Source organism: Staurois parvus, unplaced genomic scaffold (genome assembly GCF_062004578.1).
Source record: "Staurois parvus isolate SC_StPar_1 unplaced genomic scaffold, SC_StPar_1.0 ptg000871l, whole genome shotgun sequence".
Lineage (NCBI taxonomy): Eukaryota > Metazoa > Chordata > Amphibia > Anura > Ranidae > Staurois > Staurois parvus.
The window spans coordinates 470,586-492,152 of NW_028318667.1; the positions used below are offsets into that span (position 1 = coordinate 470,586).

The following is a 21,567-nucleotide window of genomic DNA, read 5'->3' on the forward strand; positions in this document are numbered from 1 at the left end:
ATTGATTCCTAACAGCTTTGCTATCATTGTGATCATGTGATCACATAGCGATCACATGATCAGCAGGTCCCGTTCACCAGGATCTTAATTTCGCTCTCTGTCCGGTGGATATAGTGGTCGAGGGTGGGAAGCGCTGCATGCCCACTCGGGCACACTGCACCCCAGTGTTCGTACAGCCAGAGCGGCATATCCGTACGTCGCTTTGACTATAGCTGCCACCCGTCTGCAGTGCATTGCAGGCAGGCGGGCGGCAAGTGCTTAAAACGTAATTTTTTGTGTGGAAAAAAAATGACAACCCATTAGGATTTAACCAGTTTATTAGCTTAACAGGTTGCCGACCAGCCACAGTACATATACTGCAGCAGGGTGGCACTGCTGCGTAAAATCACGTATATATACACGTGATTTTGCAATTCAGGTAGGTGGCTGCGGGTGGCAATCACCGGGTCCCTGCCGGTGATTACCTGCAATCACTGACAGGGAGGAGAGCTGCAGTGTTTACACTGCAGCTCTCCTCCCTGTCAGTTTGAGAACACTGATCCGGATAGCAGATCTCAGCTTTCCAGATCAGAGTGTTACTGTGAAGAACACCCCCTCACCCCCTAGTAAAAGACTCCCCTCACAGAGTTAACCCTTTAATTGCCTCCCCAGTGCCATTAGTACAGAGTCAGTGTTTTTTTTGCACTGATCACTGTATTGGTATCACTGGGGATGTCAGCGACCCAAAGTCATTTCCTCCACAGTGTCAGAATGTCCACCGCAGTCCCGCCATAAGTCGCTGATCGCCGCCATTATTAGTATAAAAAATAAATAAATTCCAGAATCTATACCACCATTTGTAAACGCTATAACTTCCACGTAAACCAATTTACACATATTGGGATTTTTTTTAAGCAAAGACATGTCATTTTGGCCTAAAATTTATGAAGAAATTTGATTTTTTAAATTTTTTTACTGAACATGTTTTATAGGAAAAAGTTCAAAATATTGTTTTTTTTTTCTCAAAATTGTCGGGTTTTTTTTTTTTTTTTAAAGCGCAAAAAATAAACGCACAGGCCATCAAATACCTGTAAAAGAAAGCTCAATTAGTGGGGAAAAAAAGGACGAAAATTTAATTTAGGGGTAGCATTGTCTGACCAATTGTCAAAGTAACGCAGTGCCATAACACAAACCGCTTATGTAACCACTTCCTAACCGCCCTATAGCAGAAATACTGCTACAGGACAGCACGGGTGAGCAAAATCACATATATTATACTTGATTCGCGCTCCCCTGGTTTTCATGCCTCTCCCAGATAGCGTCACATTGCCAGTCAGTACACCAGTAATCACATTTAACCCCTTGATTGCCAGGAAGACGCTCATACACAATAAACCTCCATTGCTAGTATAGTGTCTGAATGGATCAATATCTTTGATCAGATCAGCACTATACCAGCGTTCACATTAGTATAGCAGCGCAGCGTTAGCAACGCAGCGTTAGCGGAATCAGCCCCGGCACCTGCCAGCACTTGCGTTTAGCCCCTATGCTTACCTTCTCCCCCAGCAAGTGCAGTGTCAGTAGGTCACTGTCACTTGATACATTGCACACAAAACCGCAGTGTTCGCAGAATCAGGCCTGATCGGTAAATTTATATGGCTCTCATATGCAGCAGAATGCCAGTACTAGTGCCGCGCTACCTTTTGATGAACTGGGGGGGAACAAGCCACCTAGTACACCCTGGTCTTTCACAAACCTCTTAGATAGTAAGCTCCAAGGAGCAGGACCCTCCTAACCCTCTTACACTGATCTGTATTTTTGCTGTATTGTCTCCCGTTATATTGTAAATCCTGTATAATAATAATACCAGCACTACAGTATCACTTGGTGACGTGGTGAGTCCCACAAGCTGGTGCGGTGGCGAGCACAAGTATTGTCCCGCAACCAACAAGAATTTGCACACAGGCCCGTATAGCCCCTAGTACCCTTCCGGATGTGCTTGCAAATTCCGATTGGCAACCCACAAATTCTGCAGCACCCGTACTTCAGTTGCAGTAGTCAAGTCGTGATATGATAAGGGAGTGAATGAGTTGCTTAGCAGTTTCCGGGGTTAGGAACAGATGTATTTTGGAGATGTTGCGGAGGTGGAGTCTACAGGAGTTTGTCAACGATTGGACCTGGAAGGACAAATTGGAGTCTAGGATGACACCAAGTACTCTGGCTTGTGGGGTGGGACTGATGGTGGCATTGTTGGTCGTGATGGAGAAGTCGGGAGGGGAGGGGGGGGGGGGCGCGGGCTGGGGGGAAAACTAGGAGCTCGGTTTTGGAAAGGTTCAGTTTGAGGAAGTGGAGTGACATCCAATCCGATATGTCGTTCAGTAGGATAGTGATTTGGGCAGAGACTGAAGGGGTGAGGCGAGGGGTAGAGAGATAGATTTGAATGTCATCGGCATAGAGATGGTAGTTGAACCCGTGAGAGTGTATCAGTTGGCCAAGGGAGGAGGTGTAGATGGAGAAGAGAAGGGGCCCGAGGACAGAGCCTTGAGGGACTCCAACAGAGAGGGGGAGTGAGGGGGAGGTGGTAGCGTTATAGGTAACACTGAAGGAACGTTGTGATAGATAGGAAGAGAGGCAGGAGAGAGCGGAGTCTCTGAGGCCAAAAGAGTATAGTTTTTTTGAGGAGCAGGGGGTGGTCGACTGTGTTGAAAGCCGCGGAGAGGTCGAGGAGTAGGAGCACTGAATAGTGGCCATTAGCAGGTCGTTGGTGAGTTTAAGTAAGGCAGTTTCGGTGGAGTGTAGGGGACGGAAGCCGGACTGCAGGAGATCGAGGAGGTTGTTGTGGTTGAGGTGGGAGCTTAGGCGATTGTAGACTAAGCACTCAAGGAGTTTGGATGTAAATGGCAGCAGAGAGATGGGTCTAAGGTTGTTCAGGTCGGTGGGGTCCAGGGAGGGCTTTTTAAGTATGGGAGTGATGTGTGCGTGCTTCAGAGGGGAGGGGAATGTGCCAGAAGAGAGGGAGAGATTAAAGATGTGGGTGAGGGAGCGTAGGATGGAGGAGGAGGGAGATTGTAGGAGTTGTGAGGGGACAGGGTCGAGGGGGCAGGTGGTGAGGCGGGCTTCAGAGAAGACCTTAGTGACCTCCACAGTGGTAGCAAGGTCGAAGGAGTGGAGTGTTGAGGGGGCTTCAGTGTGAGGGATGTTAGGTGGGTGGAGGCCTGGACAGTGGTGAGGTCGAGGGAGAGAGGTGTTGAGGGGGTTTCCGTGTGAGGGGTGCTAGGTGGGGTGGAAGTCTGAGCAGCGGTGATGTCCCTACAAATTGCATCGATCTTGTTTTTGAAGTGATTGGCAATCTCGTGGGCAGTAAGTGAGATACTGGGTGGAGGTGGGGGCGGAGAGAGTAGAGAGTTAAAAGTAGAGAAGAGCCGGCGAGGACTGGAGGAGAGGGTATTGAATAGGGTCAGAAAGTAGGCTTGCTTGGCAGCATGGAGGGAGGAAGTGTAGGTGTGAAAGGCAGATTTATATTGGGTGAACGCTAGTTGGGATCTGGTTTTGCGCCATAGTCGCTCCAGCGCACGACTGCGTCGTTTGAGAGTGATCAGTCTGCCAGGGCAGACTGATCACACCAAGTGGTTAAAGAAAATGTAAACATTCGTACCTGCATGCTTTGTTTTTCATTAGCATAAGTTGTGTATTGATCATGTAGTTACATGGGGTCAATTGTTGCCCTACACACACAGCCTATAGTAGAGTCTGTAGTGTGAGAACTACAATTTCCGGTGAAGAAACTGCATATCCCAAAGTCCCTGCATCTCTCAGTCTAGTGTTTGTTAAGATGAGATCTACACAGTAATTACATTTGCCACAGAAACAGGTAGAACAGTCATAGAAACAAAGATTAGCACTCCCACATTGGATGGCACGGCATTGGATGCACTGTAAGACAGAACAGGAAGCTGCCTCAACACGGACATTTTTCTGGAATTTTTCAGTCACTGATACAACATTCTATAGATGCAACATGTGAGTCCATCTTTACCAGGTAAAGAAAACAAAATCGTACAAGAAATAAAACTACACGAATACCTAGTTATAAAAAAAAAGGTACTTACCATTTGAAAAACAACGCAACCTTTCTCTCTTTCACAAGTCTGAAAGACAACTCTCTCTGTGGGAGAAACATAATCCACAGTCTGGAGAACTTCTAAGAAAACAGAGGAAAGACATCATTTAAGTATAAAATTAACATTTACAGTGATCAGACGCCTAATGTTATGTGCAAATATTTTAACTAGTTAACCACTTGCCCTACAGGAGGATTTACACCCCTTCCTGACCAGGCCTTTTGTTTGCAATTTGGCACTGCGCTATTTCATATGGTAAATGCACAGACATGCAACGCTGTACCCACACAAAATTTAGGTACTTTTTTTCAAACAAATACAGCTTTCTTTTGGTGGTATTTGCGCTAGAAACAAAAAAGGCCACAACGTTTAAAAAAACCCAAAAAACTATTTTTTACTTTCGGCTATAAAAAATACATCGTAAACTCAAAGTTAGGCATAAAGTTTAGCCAAAATCTATTCTGTTACATATCTTTGGTAAAAAAAAAAAATCCCAATAAGTGTATATTAATTGCTTTGTTTGAATGTTATAGCGTCTAGAAACTATGGTATAGATACCACAAGTTACACCTTTTTTTTGGTATACAGCGCTGTGCTAGTTTAACTGACAATTCTGCGGTCATGCAATACTGTACATAAATGAAATTTATGTTCTTTTTTTCACACAAATAGAGCTGTCTTTTGGTGGTATTTGATCACCTCATTTTGTTTAGTTTTTTTGCGCTATAAAACAAAAAGAGACCGAAAATTTTGGGGGGAAAAAAAACAATATTTTCTAATTTTTGTTATTAAAAAAATCCCATCAACTCAAATTTCATCATAAATTTAGGCCAAAATGTATTTTGTTACGTCTTTGGTTAAAAAAAAAATCCCAATAACTGCATATTAATTGGTTTGTGTGAAAGTTATAGTGTCTACAAATGGAGGAATAGATATTCAAATTTACGCCATTTTCTGCTAAAAGGCACTGTGTTAGTTTAACAATATAGTACATAAATTAAATTTATGTTCATTTTCACACAAATAGAGCTTTCTTTCGGTGGTATTTTATCACCTCTGGGATTTTTTTTTTGCGCTATAAACGAAAAAAGACGGAAAATTTACAAAACAAACTATATTTTCTCATTTCGGTCATAAAAAATATCCAATAAACTCAGTTTTTCATAAACTTAGGCCAAAATGCATTTTCCTAGATGTCTTAAGTAAAAAATATTCCAATAACTACCTATTAATTGGTTTGTGTAAAAGTTATAGCGTCTACAAACTATGGTATAGACACTGGAATTTACACAGCTTTTACTTTCTGACTGTCACATTTCTTGAGATGCTAAAATACCAGGGCAGTACAAACACCCCCAAATGACCCCTTTTCGGAAAGTAGACACCCTAAGCTATCTGCTGAGAGGCATGTTGAGCCCATGGAATTTTTTTTTTTTTTTCACAAGTTTTTTGGAAAATGACTGTAATGCCTATGAAGTGTGATGGCCTTGGACCCTTTGTTTCTTGGGTAATTTTTACAATAAAGCATTTATATCTGCTGGTGTATCTGCAGTTATTCTACCGCTGATTTTTATTTCTGTATGTGTATCATGCTCCTTGCCCATGCTGCTTTTTGTTTGTGGGATAATCCAAGTATGACATAAAAACTGATAAAGAATTAAAAAAAAAAAAAAAAGCCAGCAGCTACAAATACTGTAGCTGCTGGCTTTTAATATGAATACACTTACCTGTCCAGGGATCCAGAGATGTCCTCAAGCAAGCCTATTCTTCAATCGGCTTCAGTTGCAGGTTCCAGCATCTTAGGTGAGGGAAACTGGCATTGAAGTTTTCTGGCTTCACAGCTGGTTTCCTTCTGCGCATGTGCAAGCTGCACTGAGCTTTGTGAACAGACCTGTGTGTGTCCAAAAGGCTGCGTGGGGCAGGAGGAGGAGGCCAAACTTCCACTTCAGATTGCTGTGGCGATCTGACCCGAAAGTGGGAGCGAGTACCTGTCAAAATCAGGTACCCGCTCACAACCCCAAAAAACACAAAATGTGGCAGTGGAATTGGGGAGGATTTAAATAAGCGGAATTTCCCCTTCAGTTACACTTCACCAAGCAACTGTTCCCCACCATCGACGTTAATGGTGGAGGAAAACCTTTATGAAAACAAAGGTGTGCGTGTTTGCTGATTCAGCAAGCTTAGTTTGCCCAAGAAGATCATGATTGTCCATAGGAAATGCAATCCATTCTAATGGGGACAAGGGGGAGGAAGGGAAAGTCACCTTACTGTGCTCGGTACTTAAGCATTCCAGCGAGTAGCTATATGGTTGTTCATACATTATTCAACGAAGCTTCAAGGAGAAGGTCATCCCTGGAGGGGAAGCACAGTAAAGGCATCCCCGGAATCCCAAGCCATAGGGCAACTCTCCAGTTGAAGTGACTGACGAGCTTGATATATAAAACCACTTGGCTAAAGTCCATTTTACATCACGCATGTACACATGTGATGCAACCCTTCCATCTTATATGCATCTGATGAGATTAGGGCCTAGGGCAGCAATGGGCAAACTACGGCCCGGCGGACCTTTTAATCCGGCCCGCGGAGCGTGATACATTGGCTGTCAGGATGTGTGTAGGCGGGGCAGCGTGACGAGCGTGAGGGGAGCTAGGCTCCTCTCACAGTCCGCCCTGAAGACCGGAACGGCGCGGGAACACGGCGAGAGGAACGCGCGGAGCAAAGGTAAGTGAATTGACACAGGGGGGACTTGGCTTACTACTTGGGGGGGAATAGTACTATGGAGGATGAAATAATATGGGGGATGAATTACTATATGGGGGATGAATTACTATGGGGGATGAATTACTATATGGGGGATGAATTACTATGCTTACTATGGGGGAATATTACTATACTTACTATGGATGACACATACACATCATTCATCTACTCTTGGTCCGGCCCCCGGGTCCAATATATGAACCCATTGCAGCCCTCAAGTCAAAAAGTTTGCCCACCCCTGGCCTAGGGCCTCTGATCAACTCTGTAAGAGTCTGTGTCAGCATGACCAAAACTAATGGTAAACAGGAACATACCAGGAAATATAAAGAACAAAAGAAAAACACTAGTTTCTCTGTTGGGTTTAGAAGAGGAGACCATTCAATGAAATCACATTGACCACATTATGGCATAATACTGGTGGATACACCATACTTACAAAGTTAACTACTTGCCAACCGCAGACAGCAGAATGACGGCTGCACTGCGGCTGGCCAGTTCTGGGAGGGCGCCATATGACGTCCTTCCAGGACGCACTCTCCTGCGCGCCCCCGGGGGCACAAACCCAGCGATCTCCGTGATAGGTGTGTCCTACGGACACAGCTGATCACGTGGTGTGGTAAAAGGCCAATCACAGCGGCCTTTTACCACGTGATCAGCCGTGTCCAATGACACGCTGATCACCAGGAAATGCAATTGCCGGTTCTCGGCTGCACTTTCCTCACACTGTCAGAGCGTGAAGAAAGTACTGCTGAGAACCGGCAGTTATCAGAGCAGGGATCGGCACCGATCATCAGGGCACTGATGATCAGTGCCCTGATGATTGGTGCCCAGCAGTGCCACCCACCAGTTCCGCCCACCTGTGCCCAGTAGTGCACCCTCCTGTGCCACCCACCTGTGCCCAGCAGTGCCACCCACCTGTGCCCATCACTGCAGCCCAGCAGTGCTGCCAGTCAGTGCCCAGCGGTTGTGCCAGTCAGTGCCCAGCAGTGCCACCAGTCAGTGCCCAGCAGTGAAGCCAGTCAATGTCACCTATCAGTGCTGTCTGTCTATCAGTGCCACCTATCAGTGCTGCCTATCCGTGACACCTCATTAGTGCTGCCCATCAGTATCGCCTATTAGTGCCCATCAGTGCTGCCTCATCAACGCACATCAGTGAAGGAGAAACAATTACCTGTTTGAAAAATTTTATAATAGAAACAAAAGAAACTTTTTCAAAATTGTTGCATTTTTTTTGATTATAGCACAAAAAGTAAAGTGCCCAGCTGCAATTAAATACCACCAAAATAAAGCTCCATTTGTGAGAAAAAAAAATGATAAAAATTTCATATGGGTACAATCTTGCATGACTGCGCAATTGTCAAAGTGAGACAGCGCTGAAAGCTGAATATTGGCCTGGTAAAGAAGGTTATAAGTGCCCGGTAGGCAAGTGGTTAATCTGGTTGAAAAAAGGCACAAGTCCATCCAGGAAGAATCAAAAAAAGCACACACAAATAGAAAACCTCCATATAGACTACCAATACACACAGTTGATCCAGAAGAAGGCAAAAAAAAAACCCAATAAAGCAAGATCCAATTTGCTTCACCGGGGAGGAAAAAATCCTTCCTGATCTCCCATAAGTTAATTGGATATTCCCTAGATCAACTTTACCTATAAAATATTAGTATCCAGTTATACTATGTACATTTAAGAAAGAATCCAGGCCTTTCTCAAAGCAATCTACTGAGCTGGCCAGAAACTGAAGTCTATTCCTCATTTTCATAGCTCTTACTGTGAAGAAGCCTTTCCATATTTGGAGATTAAATCTCTATTCCTCCAGAAATAGTGTGCCCCTTTTTCCTCCGTGATGACCTTAAAGTGAAGAACCCTACAGCAAGTTCATTTTATGGATCACTTATGTATCAATACATGTTGATCATACACCCCCCCCCCCCCTTTAATCTCTTCTTCTCAAGAGAGAATAAATTCAGTTCCTCTAATCTTTCCTCATAGCTGAGCTGCTCCATGTCTCTTATCAGTTTGGTTGGCCTTCTCTGTATTTTCTCCAGTTCCCCAATGTCCTTTTTGTGAATTGGTGCCCAATACTCAACTGCATATTCCAGATGGGTTCTTACTAATGGTTTATACAGGGGAAATATGAGATAGATAGATCTATCTCTCTCCCTCAATCTCCCTCTCTCTCTCTCTCTCCCCCAATCTCTCTCTCTCTCTCTATATATATATATATATACCGTATATACTCGAGTATAAGCCGAGTTTTTCAGCACATTTTTTGTGCTGAAAAACAGCCCCCTCGGCTTATACTCGAGTCAACGTCTGCAGATGACATGCCGTCCCTGTCATCGGCGAGGAGGTGGAGCTTGGAGAGGAGCCGAGCGGCACCGCGAAGATCGAGCGAGTGAAGAGGAGGAGAGCGGCCGGAGAAGGAAGACATCTGACCGGTAAGTGTGTACCATGGGAGAGGGAGGGAGCGAGCAAGCCCAGGCTGGAGCAGGGGTCACCAACGATGGGGCACTATTCCTCCCCCCACTGACACCAACGATAGGGCACTATTCCTCCCCCCACTGACACCAACGATGGGGCACTATTCCTCCCCCCACTGACACCAACGATGGGGCACTATTCCTCCCCTCTACTGACACCAACGATGGGGCACTATTCCTCCCCCCTCGGCTTATACTCGAGTCAATAATTTTTCCCAGTTTTTTGTGGTAAAATTAGGTACCTCGGCTTATATTCGGGCCAGCTTATACTCGAGTATATACGGTATATCTATATCTCTCTATATCTCTCTCTATCATATATATATATATATATATATATATATATATATATATATATATATATAGATATAGTGGGGCAAAAAAGTATTTAGTCAGCCACCAATTGTGCAAGTTCTCCCACTTAAAAAGATCAGAGAGGCCTGTAATTGGCATCATAGGTAGACCTCAACTATGAGAGACAAAATGAGAAAAAAAATCCAGACAATCACATTGGCTGATTTGGAAAGAATTTATTTGCAAATTATGGTGGAAAAGAAGTATTTGGTCAATATCAAAAGTTCATCTCAATACTTTGTTATATATCCTTTGTTGGCAATGACAGGGGTCAAACGGTTCCTGTAAGTCTTCACAAGGTTGGCACACACTGTTTCTGGTATGTTGGCCCATTCCTCCATGCAGATCTCCTCTAGAGCAGTGATGTTTTGGGGCTGTCGCTGGGCAACACGGACTTTCAACTCCCTCCAAAGGTTTTCTATGGGGTTGAGATCTGGAGACTGGCTAGGCCACTCCAGGACCTTGAAATGCTTCTTACGAAGCCACCCCTTCGTTGCCCGGGCGGTATGTTTGGGATCATTGTCATGTTGGAAGACCCAGCCACGTTTCATCTTCAATGCCCTTGGTGATGGAAGGAGGTTTGCACTCAAAATCTGACGATACATGGCCCCATTCATTCTGTCCTGTACATGGATCAGTCGCCCTGGTCCCTTAGCGGAGAAACAGCCCGAAAGCATGATGTTGCCACCCCCATGCTTCACAGTAGGTATGGTGTTCTTTGGATGCAACTCAGCATTCTCTCTCCTCCAAACACGACGAGTTGTGTTTCTACCAGACAGTTCTATTTTGGTTTCATCTGACCATATGACATTCTCCCAATCCTCTTCTGGATCATTAAAATGCTCTCTAGCAAACTTCAGATGGGCCTGGACATGTACTGGCTTAAGCAGCGGGACACGTCTGGCACTGCAGGATCTGAGTCCCTGGCGGCGTAGTGTGTTACTGATGGTAGCCTTTGTTACATTGGTCCCAGCTCTCTGAAGGTCATTCACTAGGTCCCCCCGTGTGGTCCTGGGATTTTTGCTCACCGTTCTTGTGATCATTTTGACCCCACGGGGTGAGATCTTGCGTGGAGCCCCAGATCGAGGGAGATTATCAGTGGTCTTGTATGTCTTCCATTTTCTAATTATTGCTCCCACAGTTAATTTGTTCACACCAAGCTGCTTGCCTATTGCAGATTCAGTCTTCCCAGCCTGGTGCAGGTCTACAATTTTGTTTCTGGTGTCCTTCCACAGCTCTTTGGTCTTCACAATAGTGGAGTGTGGATTGTGACTGTTTGAGGTTGTGGACAGGTGTCTTTTATACTGACAACAAGTTCAAACAGGTGCCATTGATACAGGTAATGAGTGCAGGACAGAGGAGCCTCTTAAAGAATAAAGTACAAGTCTGTGAGAGCCAGAAATCTTGCTTGTTTGTAGGTGACCAAATACTTCTTTTCCACCATAATTTGCAAATAAATTCTTTCCAAATCAGCCAATGTGATTGTCTGGATTTTTTTTCTCATTTTGTCTCTCATAGTTGAGGTCTACCTATGATGCCAATTACAGGCCTCTCTCATCTTTTTAAGTGGGAGAACTTGCACAATTGGTGGCTGACTAAATACTTTTTTGCCCCACTGTATCTCTCTCTCTCTATCTCTATCTATGCAGTCCATACTCTTAATACAGGAAAAGATTTTTCTTGCTTTGGATATCGCAGCTTGTCACTGCATGCTATTATTAACCGGTTCAGCTCCGCCCCAAAGCAGAAATCCTGCTACAGGGTGGTGGAAACTGTGTGCAAAATCATGTATATATAAAGTCAGGTCCTAAAATATTGGGACATCGACACAAATCTAAAATTTTTGTTGCTGAGCTCACCGGTGCGTTCCTTCTTTTTAAGAATGTTCCAAACAATTGTTTTGGCCACACCTAATGTTTTTGCTATCTCTCTGATGGGTTTGTTTTGTTTTTTCAGCCTAATGATGGCTTGCTTCACTGATAGTGACAGCTCTTTGGATCTCATCTTGAGATTTGACAGCAACAGATTCCAAATGCCAATAGCACACTTGAAATGAACTCTGGACCTTTTATCTGCTCATTGTAATTGGAATAATGAGGGAATAACACACACCTGGCCATGGAACAGCTGAGAAGCCAATTGTCCCATTACTTTTGGTCCCTTAACAAGTGGGAGGCACATATGCAAACTGTTGTAATTCCTACACCGTTCACCTGATTTGGATGTAAATACCCTCAAACTAAAGCTGACAGTCTGCAGTTAAAGCACATCTTGTTAGTTTCATTTCAAATCCATTGTGGTGGTGTATAGAGCCAAAATGTTAGAATTGTGTCGATGTCCCAATATTTATGGACCTGACTGTATACACATGATTTAGCATTTTTGGGTGGGGGCGCGTTAGGCGCACACGCGCCCTACCTACGCCGTCATTTGCGGGCGCAACGGTCAATCACTGGGTTCTGGCCGGTGTTTACTCACCGGCGCCCGGTGATTGCTGAGGATCTCAGATGGGGGGAATAACTGTTAGTAAACAAAACAGTTCTCCCTGTCAGCTCCGGCACACTGCTTTGCATAACTGTGCGCAGCACAACCATGCAAAGCAGTGTGCTTACAGTGAAGCACAAACACAGCACACACTGTAAAACGGCACACAGTTAACCCTTTGATCGCCTCACATGTTAACCCTTTCGTGTTCAGTGCCATTAGTACAGTGTCAGTGCTTTTTATTAGCACTGATCACTGTATTGGTGTCACTGGGAATGTCAGTGACACCAAGTCAGGTTCCCCCCACTGCCAGAATGCCCGCTGCAGTCCCACTATAAGTTGCAGATTGCTGCAATTACTAGTAATAATTAAAAAAAAAAAAAGCCCAGTATATATACACCGCCATTTGTAAATGTTATAACTTTCACATAAACCAATTTACACATGTTGGGATTTTTTGTTAGTCAAAAATATTTAGTCAAAAATATTGTTTTTTTTCTCAAAATGTTTTTTTTTTTTTTATAGTGCAAAAAATAAAAACCTCACAGGCGATCAAATAACACTGAAAGAAAGCTCTATTAGTGGGGAAAAAAAGATGTAAATTTCATTTGGGGGTTGCGTTGTATGGCTGCGCAATTACCAGTTAAAGTAACGCAGCGCCATAACGCAAAAAATGGCTTGGTCAGGAAGGTCCTCTGGAGGGCAAGTGATAAGGTTATGGAACACCCAGATCCTTCTCCACCTTTGATTACGCCAGTTGTACTCCCCCTAGTATGTATGATGCATTCATATTTTTAGCCCCCAAGGGCATAAATTTACATTTATCAACATTAAACATCATTTGCCACATGGTTGCCCAAATAAGCAGTGCATTGAGGCCAGCTTGTAAGTTGAAGACATCCTGTATGGATGTGACTCTACTGCATAACTTTGTGTCATCTGCAAAGACTGAAATGGTACTTCTAATCCAAGACCATATATCATTTATAAATATATAAAAAAAAAGTAAGGGTCCCAATGCTAAACCTTGGGGTACACCACTATCAATAATCAATAATAAGACCATTGAGAGTATTCTCTGAATTCGGTTTTTAGCCAGTTTTTTATCCATTTACAAATTGATTTTTTCCAAGCATGTAGACTTTACCTTGCACATTAGCTGTGTGGTGGGAACTGTGTTAAAACGCTTTTGCAAAATCCAAATATACTACATCCACAGTCACTCCTTATACTACTCCACAGTCCTGTCAGTGGACCCCTCCTCTATACAGCTAGATCGATCCTATCATCTTCTGTATAGAGGAGTGCTCTTACTGACAGGAGGGGAAGGGCACAGCCCGAACCTCCTCCTGGCTCTCTCCTCTTTACCGCTGCCACCCGCTGTCTGGACTTTACTGCACCAGGCTGCCCTCTATTGTCCCAGCACTGAGTGCAGGAATGGGGAAGGAGGCGGAGCTCAGCAGATCAGGTACAGTGTAAATAATTGGGCCAACCATGGTGTCACCCCTCTGACCTACCGCTGTCCATCACTCACATCAGCATCATTATGCTCCTTGCAGTCCCCATGCACAGGATCTGTAATACGGTCTTGTTTTCATTGAGATATTGCCTAGGATTTTATTAATTTTACTGTTGCTAATGCTGTGACCTTTGGTGTTTGTATTTTGAGCTGGGGATAGGTAGAAGGTATAATGTTCCCTAGGATGAGCAACTTTTTTCAGGCACAAATACCAGTCCAGTGATAAAGTGACAAACAGTGGTGTTTTTATTTATGCGATTTATAAGGCTATATAAAACGTGCTATACTGTGCTCCAAACAGAAACCGTCCCAAAAATTCTAAAACAAAATCCTAGCCATATCCCAGCACAAACTACACAGTCCCAGTCCTAACTATCAGGCTGTCCAGGCCTAATGCTCGTCAGCCCCAAATACACAGTTTAAGGGTGCATTCGCACTTGTGAATGCACCTGGTCTGCGGTTATATGCAAGAACCACAGCGGGGGTTCCTGCGATTAACAGAGATGCAGCCCCATCGATAGCTAATTGTGGTAACCTCCACTGGAATTCTCATATATAAATCGCTAGCACGGTGTGCATTTGCAAGTGTGAATGCACCCTTACAGCTTTCACCAACATTTAATGCATTTTTAGAGACTCAACCAGCAGATGCTGAGTGAAGAATTCCACAATTTTTGTCAAGCCTTGAGATTGTCAGAGCATAGAAACAGTAGCAAAATTCTAAATGATGCTTGTTATGGGAGGGATTAAACACAGTGTTGGCATCGAGTTTTTGTTTGGTTGCAAGTGTCCAGTACTCTTGTAGGAGCAGTATAACCTAGTTATTTAACTCTTTGTATGCACTTGTACCTATAGGTAAAGCTTACAATTAGCCTCCCTAGCGGTCTGATTATGTCAGTATTTCTGTGCTCAAAGCGGTACATTCTTATGCATGGCAATATGTAGTTTTTTTTATTGCAGGCCTGTAATTTTTTAGGAATAACTCACTGAAATCTGTCCAAACAAGAGTCTAGTAAACATCCTGGGTATGTTAAAATATGAAACATGAAATCATAAATTATAATTTAATCATAAAAATAATAAAATACATTTAATTAAATAATATAATAAAACCAAAAACACTGAAATTTGAAATATAGCGCCAAGTTCGCACATCACTGAGCAAAGTCACATAATTGTTTTCAGTGTCTGATGACTAATTTCCCCACGAATCATTATCACTCAATTCTGCAAGTAGTTCTAATTTAATTTTCACTGTTCTAAAACTGCTTTTGACCTAAAAGGGATGCTTTTTGGATGCCATGGACATTACTGTTCTTTCTGCCTGGAAACTGAGAAAATATGCAGGCAGGGCACAGGACAAAGCACTAGGGACAAAATGTATGTGAAATGGTTTGATACAGTAATGTTTTACTATGTAATTTTAGTGTATTGAGTGAATGTCACTTTTTGTCATTTTTAAATTTCCCGCCAGTTCCGTCCCCGTACGTCCTGACGTCGCAGGGAACAGAACCCGGAAGGACAGATGCCAGCATCGGCCGGATGACATTGCAGGGAACACTGCAGGAGGGACATCGCGGGAGCGCAGGACAAGGTAAGTGCAGAAGAGATCCCGGCGCACCGCTGCAGGATATTTCTGTGTGTAGCTCGAGGTTACCGCTTGTGGTGCTGAAACTTTACCCTGAGCTACACTCGGGAATACCGCCAGGGAGGTTAAGCTTACCTGCAGGTACATTGAATATTTCCTAAACATGCACAGTTTCAAAGATAATCACATCGGCAATGGCTGATTACATCACCCGCGCATGCAGTGATGCTCTGCATTCAGGGCTAACAGTATGCCGTGGAATGTGGAATGCCGTGACTGTGGCCGAACATGCACAGGAGTGACATTATTGCAGCCTGGTCAGTCAAACTGCCAGAGCCCGCGAATCCGGAAGGAAGACCAGGCAAAGATGGAAGCCTCGTAGTGGAGACAGCATGCCACAGGAGAGTTCTATTTCTAAGGTAGGTTTGTCATAATGTATGTGGTACATACTAGCACATTATGGTGTAAACCTGTATGGTGCCCAGGTTTTCCTTTTTTTTTTTTTTCTCTCTCTCTCTCAAAGTTTACTACTGCTTAAAGAATCATGAGCCTCACAGTAGACCAGAGAGAAAAGCATATTTTGGTTTTCAGTGTACATATGTTGTAACACATACCACCAGGTTACATTTAGTTTTCGCCATTTGCGACTAGAGGTTTGTTTAAGGGTCTCTGTAACCTCATGGTTTCTGACTTTTTAACAGACTAGGTACAGGTGGCCTTTATTTTTGATCTTACCATTTACAACTCGTTTACACTGCAACATTTTTATGTCGACAAGCTCCTAAGGGGAAAAGAAAAAATAAGAATAAGACTCATAAAAGTGCCTCAAAAAAAAAAAGGGAAAAAAAGGTTAAAACACATAGTATTGTATAAATACTGTACTGTATATCAATATACATTTAGTGAATCAGGTTCTCTGGAATACAAGATAAATGCAGATGGGTTTTAAAAGGGGAATTCCAGTCAAAATTTTAAATTTGACCATGATTACCATTCTAAAATATCTTTAATTTTGATATTATTCATTTCAATCAGACTTGCTGATTCTGAGCTAGACAATCAGCTGTCTTCTGCTCTTTACCAACAATGGTTTGCCTGCTGAGCTGAATTTAGCAGCTCAGTGGCACTTCCTGAAACCTTTGTCCGTCTTTGTTACAGAAATTCAGCAGGGGTTTGAGTAAACCCAACCCTGTCCTTCCCAGTCCCGTCAAGCACCGCCTCCTCCCTCTCAGACATGGGGCTGAAGGTGCAGCAGCTGCTCGTTTCGGCTTGGGGCATCGACAGAACAAACATAGTACAACTGTAAAGCACATTGCAACACACACACACACACACACACACACACACACACACACACACACACACGCACACACACACACGCACACACACACACACACAGGGGACTTTACTGCACGCTATGTGTTACACTCACAACAAGGTGGAATCATATAGAGCTTTCTGCTTGCTGTGCGTACAGTACAAGGTGTAATCATGTGGAGTATTCTGCTTGCTGTGCATTACACTCACACTACAAGGTGGAAGCATGTGTAGTTTTATGCTTGCTGTGCATTGCACTCAAATTAGAAAGCACAAACAGAAGCGGAAGCCTCCATCAAAGTGAAAAATGTACAAGTATAAGTGACATTAACCCCTTCACACCGGCCGCACGCTAATGTGCGGCCTCTCGGCGTCTGGGCCTAAACGCCGAGCGGCCGCACATTTGCATTCATGTAACAAAAAAACATATGTGCTGAGAGCGCGCTTGCGCGCTCCCAGCACACATGTGCGGTACTCACGGAAAGGTCCCAGTCTGCTCTTTTGATTGGGACCTTTCCCGATCAGGTGACCGGCTGTGAAGTGACATCACGGCAGCCACATGACACTAAGCCCCGCCCCGTCCACCTCCCGGCGCAGGAACTCCTCTTCACGCTGGGACGATCCGGCGTGAAGGGGTTAAAAAATATATATATAACTTCTGGTTCCGGCGACCCCTGTTGAAGACCTGAGTTACAGCAGCTCTCGCTGAGAACCGCCATATCTGCTTATAAAATTGCTCATAATCCCGAGGTGGTGTACACCCGTAAACACCCTGCTATCACAAGGATTGATCTGGCTCTCAGCGGGAAAACCCTCGATACAAACACATTGCCTCCATCACTGATACTGGAGGAGGAGGAAACGGCACATGCCCACATTGCATAGGCTGTGGTATAGCTCTTGATCCCAAGACTAACAGAAGTGGTGGATCACGCTGTTCCTCAGTCCATGGACCAACCGAGGAAGGAGTTACAGGAGCACTCACACAGACTCCAGGAGGTCAAGCAACGCATCTCCATCTGCAAGTGAGCTGCACCAGGTACAGGTGGACATTATATCTTACTCCGGTACTAAATAGGCTCTCATTGATAAAGTGGAGGATCTGGAGAATCGTATCCGCAGGGACAATTTCTGGATCATCTGCCTGCCTCAGTCTTAGAAGCCCACGGCTTTGCCTGATATGTGATCTACTCACATCCCAGAGACCCTGGGACTGCAATACACTTGTGTAATAGAACCAGGGTAGGCGCCTCTTCTGAAAATCGTAATCAACCGAGACCTGTTATAGTGCAGTATCTGAATTGTAATGACAAACAGCTCATTCTTCAGCATTATCGCAAAGTCTGATGTCTGTATTTGGATGGTCACCCTCTGCTTCTGTTCGCAGACTGATCGGTGGAAGTCTCCAAAAAGAGTCTGCTCTGAGCTCTACCATCTCCCTGGTGAAAATCAACCCTGGCCTACCTGGTCACCCTCAGTATTATGCCGCTATCTGGAGACCTGGTATCCTTCACCTCTCATAGGGAAGCCCAGCAATATGTGACCACCCTGCAGGTGGACCAGGATCCCCCTGATGCCTACGAGGATGCAAATGGATCAAACCTCAGCCTCTTGGTACCCAGGATCCCCACAACAACAGCCCATGGACACCACCTACTAAACAGCTACAGTGTGCTAACCAGCCTGGACGCTCCGGTCTCTGCTGACTCTCCAGCATTTCGTGAGACTCTATGCCAGGAGTGTTGGCAATTCTTTGAAACAGGCATGACCAGAAATGTGTGGACTTGCACAGAGAACATCAGGCACTAGTATAATATAAAATAATGTAATTTATTAAGAATAAGTGAATAACAAAAATATAAAACAGACCTCCAAAGGATCAGGGTGCAGAGTCAGCACCAGGATGCAGGATCAGAATTAGGATTCAGAAACACAGGTCAGGGGCACATGGAAAAACACCAAGTCAAAAGAGGAGAAGCACGGGCAAGGTTCAAATACACTTCCTGCAATGAGCATCAGGTGATGCCTAATTACCATTAGTAGCTTCATGCACAGTGCGCTCATCCATCGCAGACCAAGCTAGACGTAAAAATATACACAATTCTCCAGGTACATCCTTTTTCCAGGAACTGACCTCCTGAATGTTAGAATCCCAGGAACCCCTACATTTCATAGTGGGGATTTTAATTCCATTATGGATGACTCTGAGGATAAGTCAGGCCCTTCTATAGATGGGCAGCATCCCACCCTTCCGGAATTGACAATCTCGTCGTAGAACCTATACGATGTCTGGAGACTGACACATTTGTTAGAACGAGAGTTCACTCCCCGCCCACCACACACACACACACACACACTACTTCTCCTTATCAATTATTTCTTTTGCTCCTGCCCTCTATACGCTTTAGTCTCCGATTTGGATATACTAGATGTAGCCATCTCCGATCCCAGTCCCATATCAATTACTCTTCCGGATTTGAAATTGCGAAGTGCACCCAGTCCCTGGAGTATCTCTTCATACTTCACAGATAACGACAATTTTCGCCACGTGGTGTATCTGCCGTGGAACGATTACATCAGGGTGGATAAAAATCAATGATTTTTAAAAAAAAAAAAAAAAAAAAAATCTGATTTTTTTTATTTAAATCGGATTTTTTTGAATAAAATGCTTTTTGAGTTAAATATATTACCATCCAAAGGTTATTCCATCATGAAATAAAGATTCGTTTTTTAATTATGTAGAATAAGGCTGTATATGTTTCATTTTTTGGGTAAATAAATTCCATTAATCCATTCACAATGTCATGCTCTTCCAGAGGTTTTTGTAAGATTATTGGGCAGTTTCTCTGCCTACAAGATATTATCACAGATGCTTGGTTTACTTTTGCAGTTCTCAAAACTGAATTTGACTCAGCGGAGATCACATGCCTTTTCTTCACAGCAAAAATGTTATAACATGAACAGAGTTAAGAAAAAGACCTTAATCCTAACTTCTACAAACCTATGAATACAAAATCAACCCCTTCAGTGCTAAATTTAAAGAAGTTCAGTGAATAGAATAGAAAATATTTTTCTGATTGTTTGGAGTGGAATAGATCTGCACAAGAAGAAAGTGAAACTAAGTGTGAGGCGGAAGGGGCTGATAGTCTAAGTTTCTTAAAATATATATATTTTGTTTAGCCAAATTAGTTAAACATGGATGTTTGTTTAAGCAAATAACATATGCTGTAATGTTATTGTTTCAGTTGAATAAATCTATTTAAATTGTTATTATTAAGGTAATGATTATTTTTCTCCTTCCTAAGTACAACAGAAAAATTGTCCAAATATGAATGATTAACCTATTAAACTGGGGATAAAAAAACTAATATGAAAAGTTGTTAATCTAAAAATCTACTTGCATATTAAAGTTATACCAGCAAGAATTAGTCTTTATGTAGAAAACTATGATTTAAATCAAGCCTTACTGACTAGTGATTTTAATCGTGATTTAAATCAAATCCACCCTGGATTACATGCTCTCTAATTCAGGACATGTGACAGACCCCAATCTTTTTTGGGAGGAGGGTAAAGCCATCCTTCAGGGGAAGATTGTGACGGAACGCCTGTCACCTAGATTGGGTGATTCCATCAGAAAACTGCTTCCTCGCCACTGGGACACAGGACCAAGATATTATAGCTGGGCATTGCACCCAAGACTAGACAAGACTAGCTTAGATGCCAAACTAACTCTTTATTAACAGAAAACAAAGATTTTTATACACTTCAGCAATAGGGGCAGTTGCTCAAAGGAACAGCAAACACAAATAATATACATTAAGATAAACACCCCAGGCTGATTAGATAAGAGCTTGATCACATTATCCTAAACAATGCAAATGGTAAACAATACAGCCAACAGCTAACAGTGATCTAATGAACATTAAGCTAACCAATATCCAGGCATCCAGACAATGCTTTGATTATTCAGGGAGCCCACTCCAGACCTACTGGCAATAAGTCCATACCCTGAATACACAGTCTGTTACGCATGCTGACTTTCAGGTGTTTGCTTTCACTTGTATAATCTGTCCATCATAAGACAAAACTCATAGAATATTCCAAGTGTGAAAAAGTGGAACTAACATCTTCTTAGAGTCTGAGTCTAGGAAGGAGGGGGGGTTGCAGCAGACAATGCTAGTTTGGGCATAGAGACCTGAAATCTGTACCTTGGTTCTCCAGTTCTCAAAGTCTGTGTGTTTTGGGACATGGACTTGAATCCCTAAGTAAAACTACTCCAAAGCCCCCACCCCAGGCACACACCAAAGAATAGAGTCCCCTCAAAAAGCTAGCCTGCAGTCCCCTCCAAAGCCCCTGTCCCAGTTGGGTCTGTCACAAAGATCATCTCCTACACTGCTCAATATACAAAAAAAAAAAAAAAACAAAACACTCTCTCCATCACTACCACCAAGCAAGCTCTACCCTTTGTAAGGCCCAGGTTGATCTCATATTACACCATTCCCTGGCAAATAGATGTGCCTGGTATACTGTGTAGTGACTTTTGGGGGACTATTTATTAAAAAAATGATTTTATTCCAAAATTGAGAAACCCAGCTGTCTGTTAGGGGTTAACAGTCTTGGTTGAAATTCAAGTGACCTTCTAGTAGATTACAAAAAACAGTGAGTGGAAGAAACTTGTTTGAAAGACAATGAGACACACCACTATTGAAATTCCTACAGGTGATCAAACAAAGTCCCAGAGAAAAACAATGGGGGATCTGATGCGGACTACTCAAAGACCTGGCAGCTATATGTTTCCTAAAACAAATGCCATGGTCTATGGGAAGCTAGGAGATACTTCAATGACAGGAAATTTGGACTTCCACAGGTGAGTCATCACACCTAACCAAAACAACGATGAGAGGAAACCTGAAGGTCTGAGAGCTCACCCAAAAACTTGGGAAGTGTGATGAACAAACAAACTT

At 43.4% G+C, this 21,567-nt stretch overlaps 1 protein-coding gene across 1 annotated transcript in view; it reads right to left on the bottom strand.

Moving 5' to 3' along the window:
- The window catches only part of LOC149443193 (tRNA-dihydrouridine(20) synthase [NAD(P)+]-like), a 484,600-nt gene that overhangs the window by 359,548 nt on the left and 103,485 nt on the right, over positions 1-21,567 (bottom strand). The window contains exons 3-4 of the mRNA XM_089655785.1: positions 16,022-16,067; positions 4,089-4,180 (exon numbers count right to left, since the gene is read on the bottom strand). Coding sequence (XP_089511911.1) covers positions 4,089-4,180; positions 16,022-16,067 — 138 coding nt within the window. The remainder of the gene's footprint in view (positions 1-4,088; positions 4,181-16,021; positions 16,068-21,567) is intronic.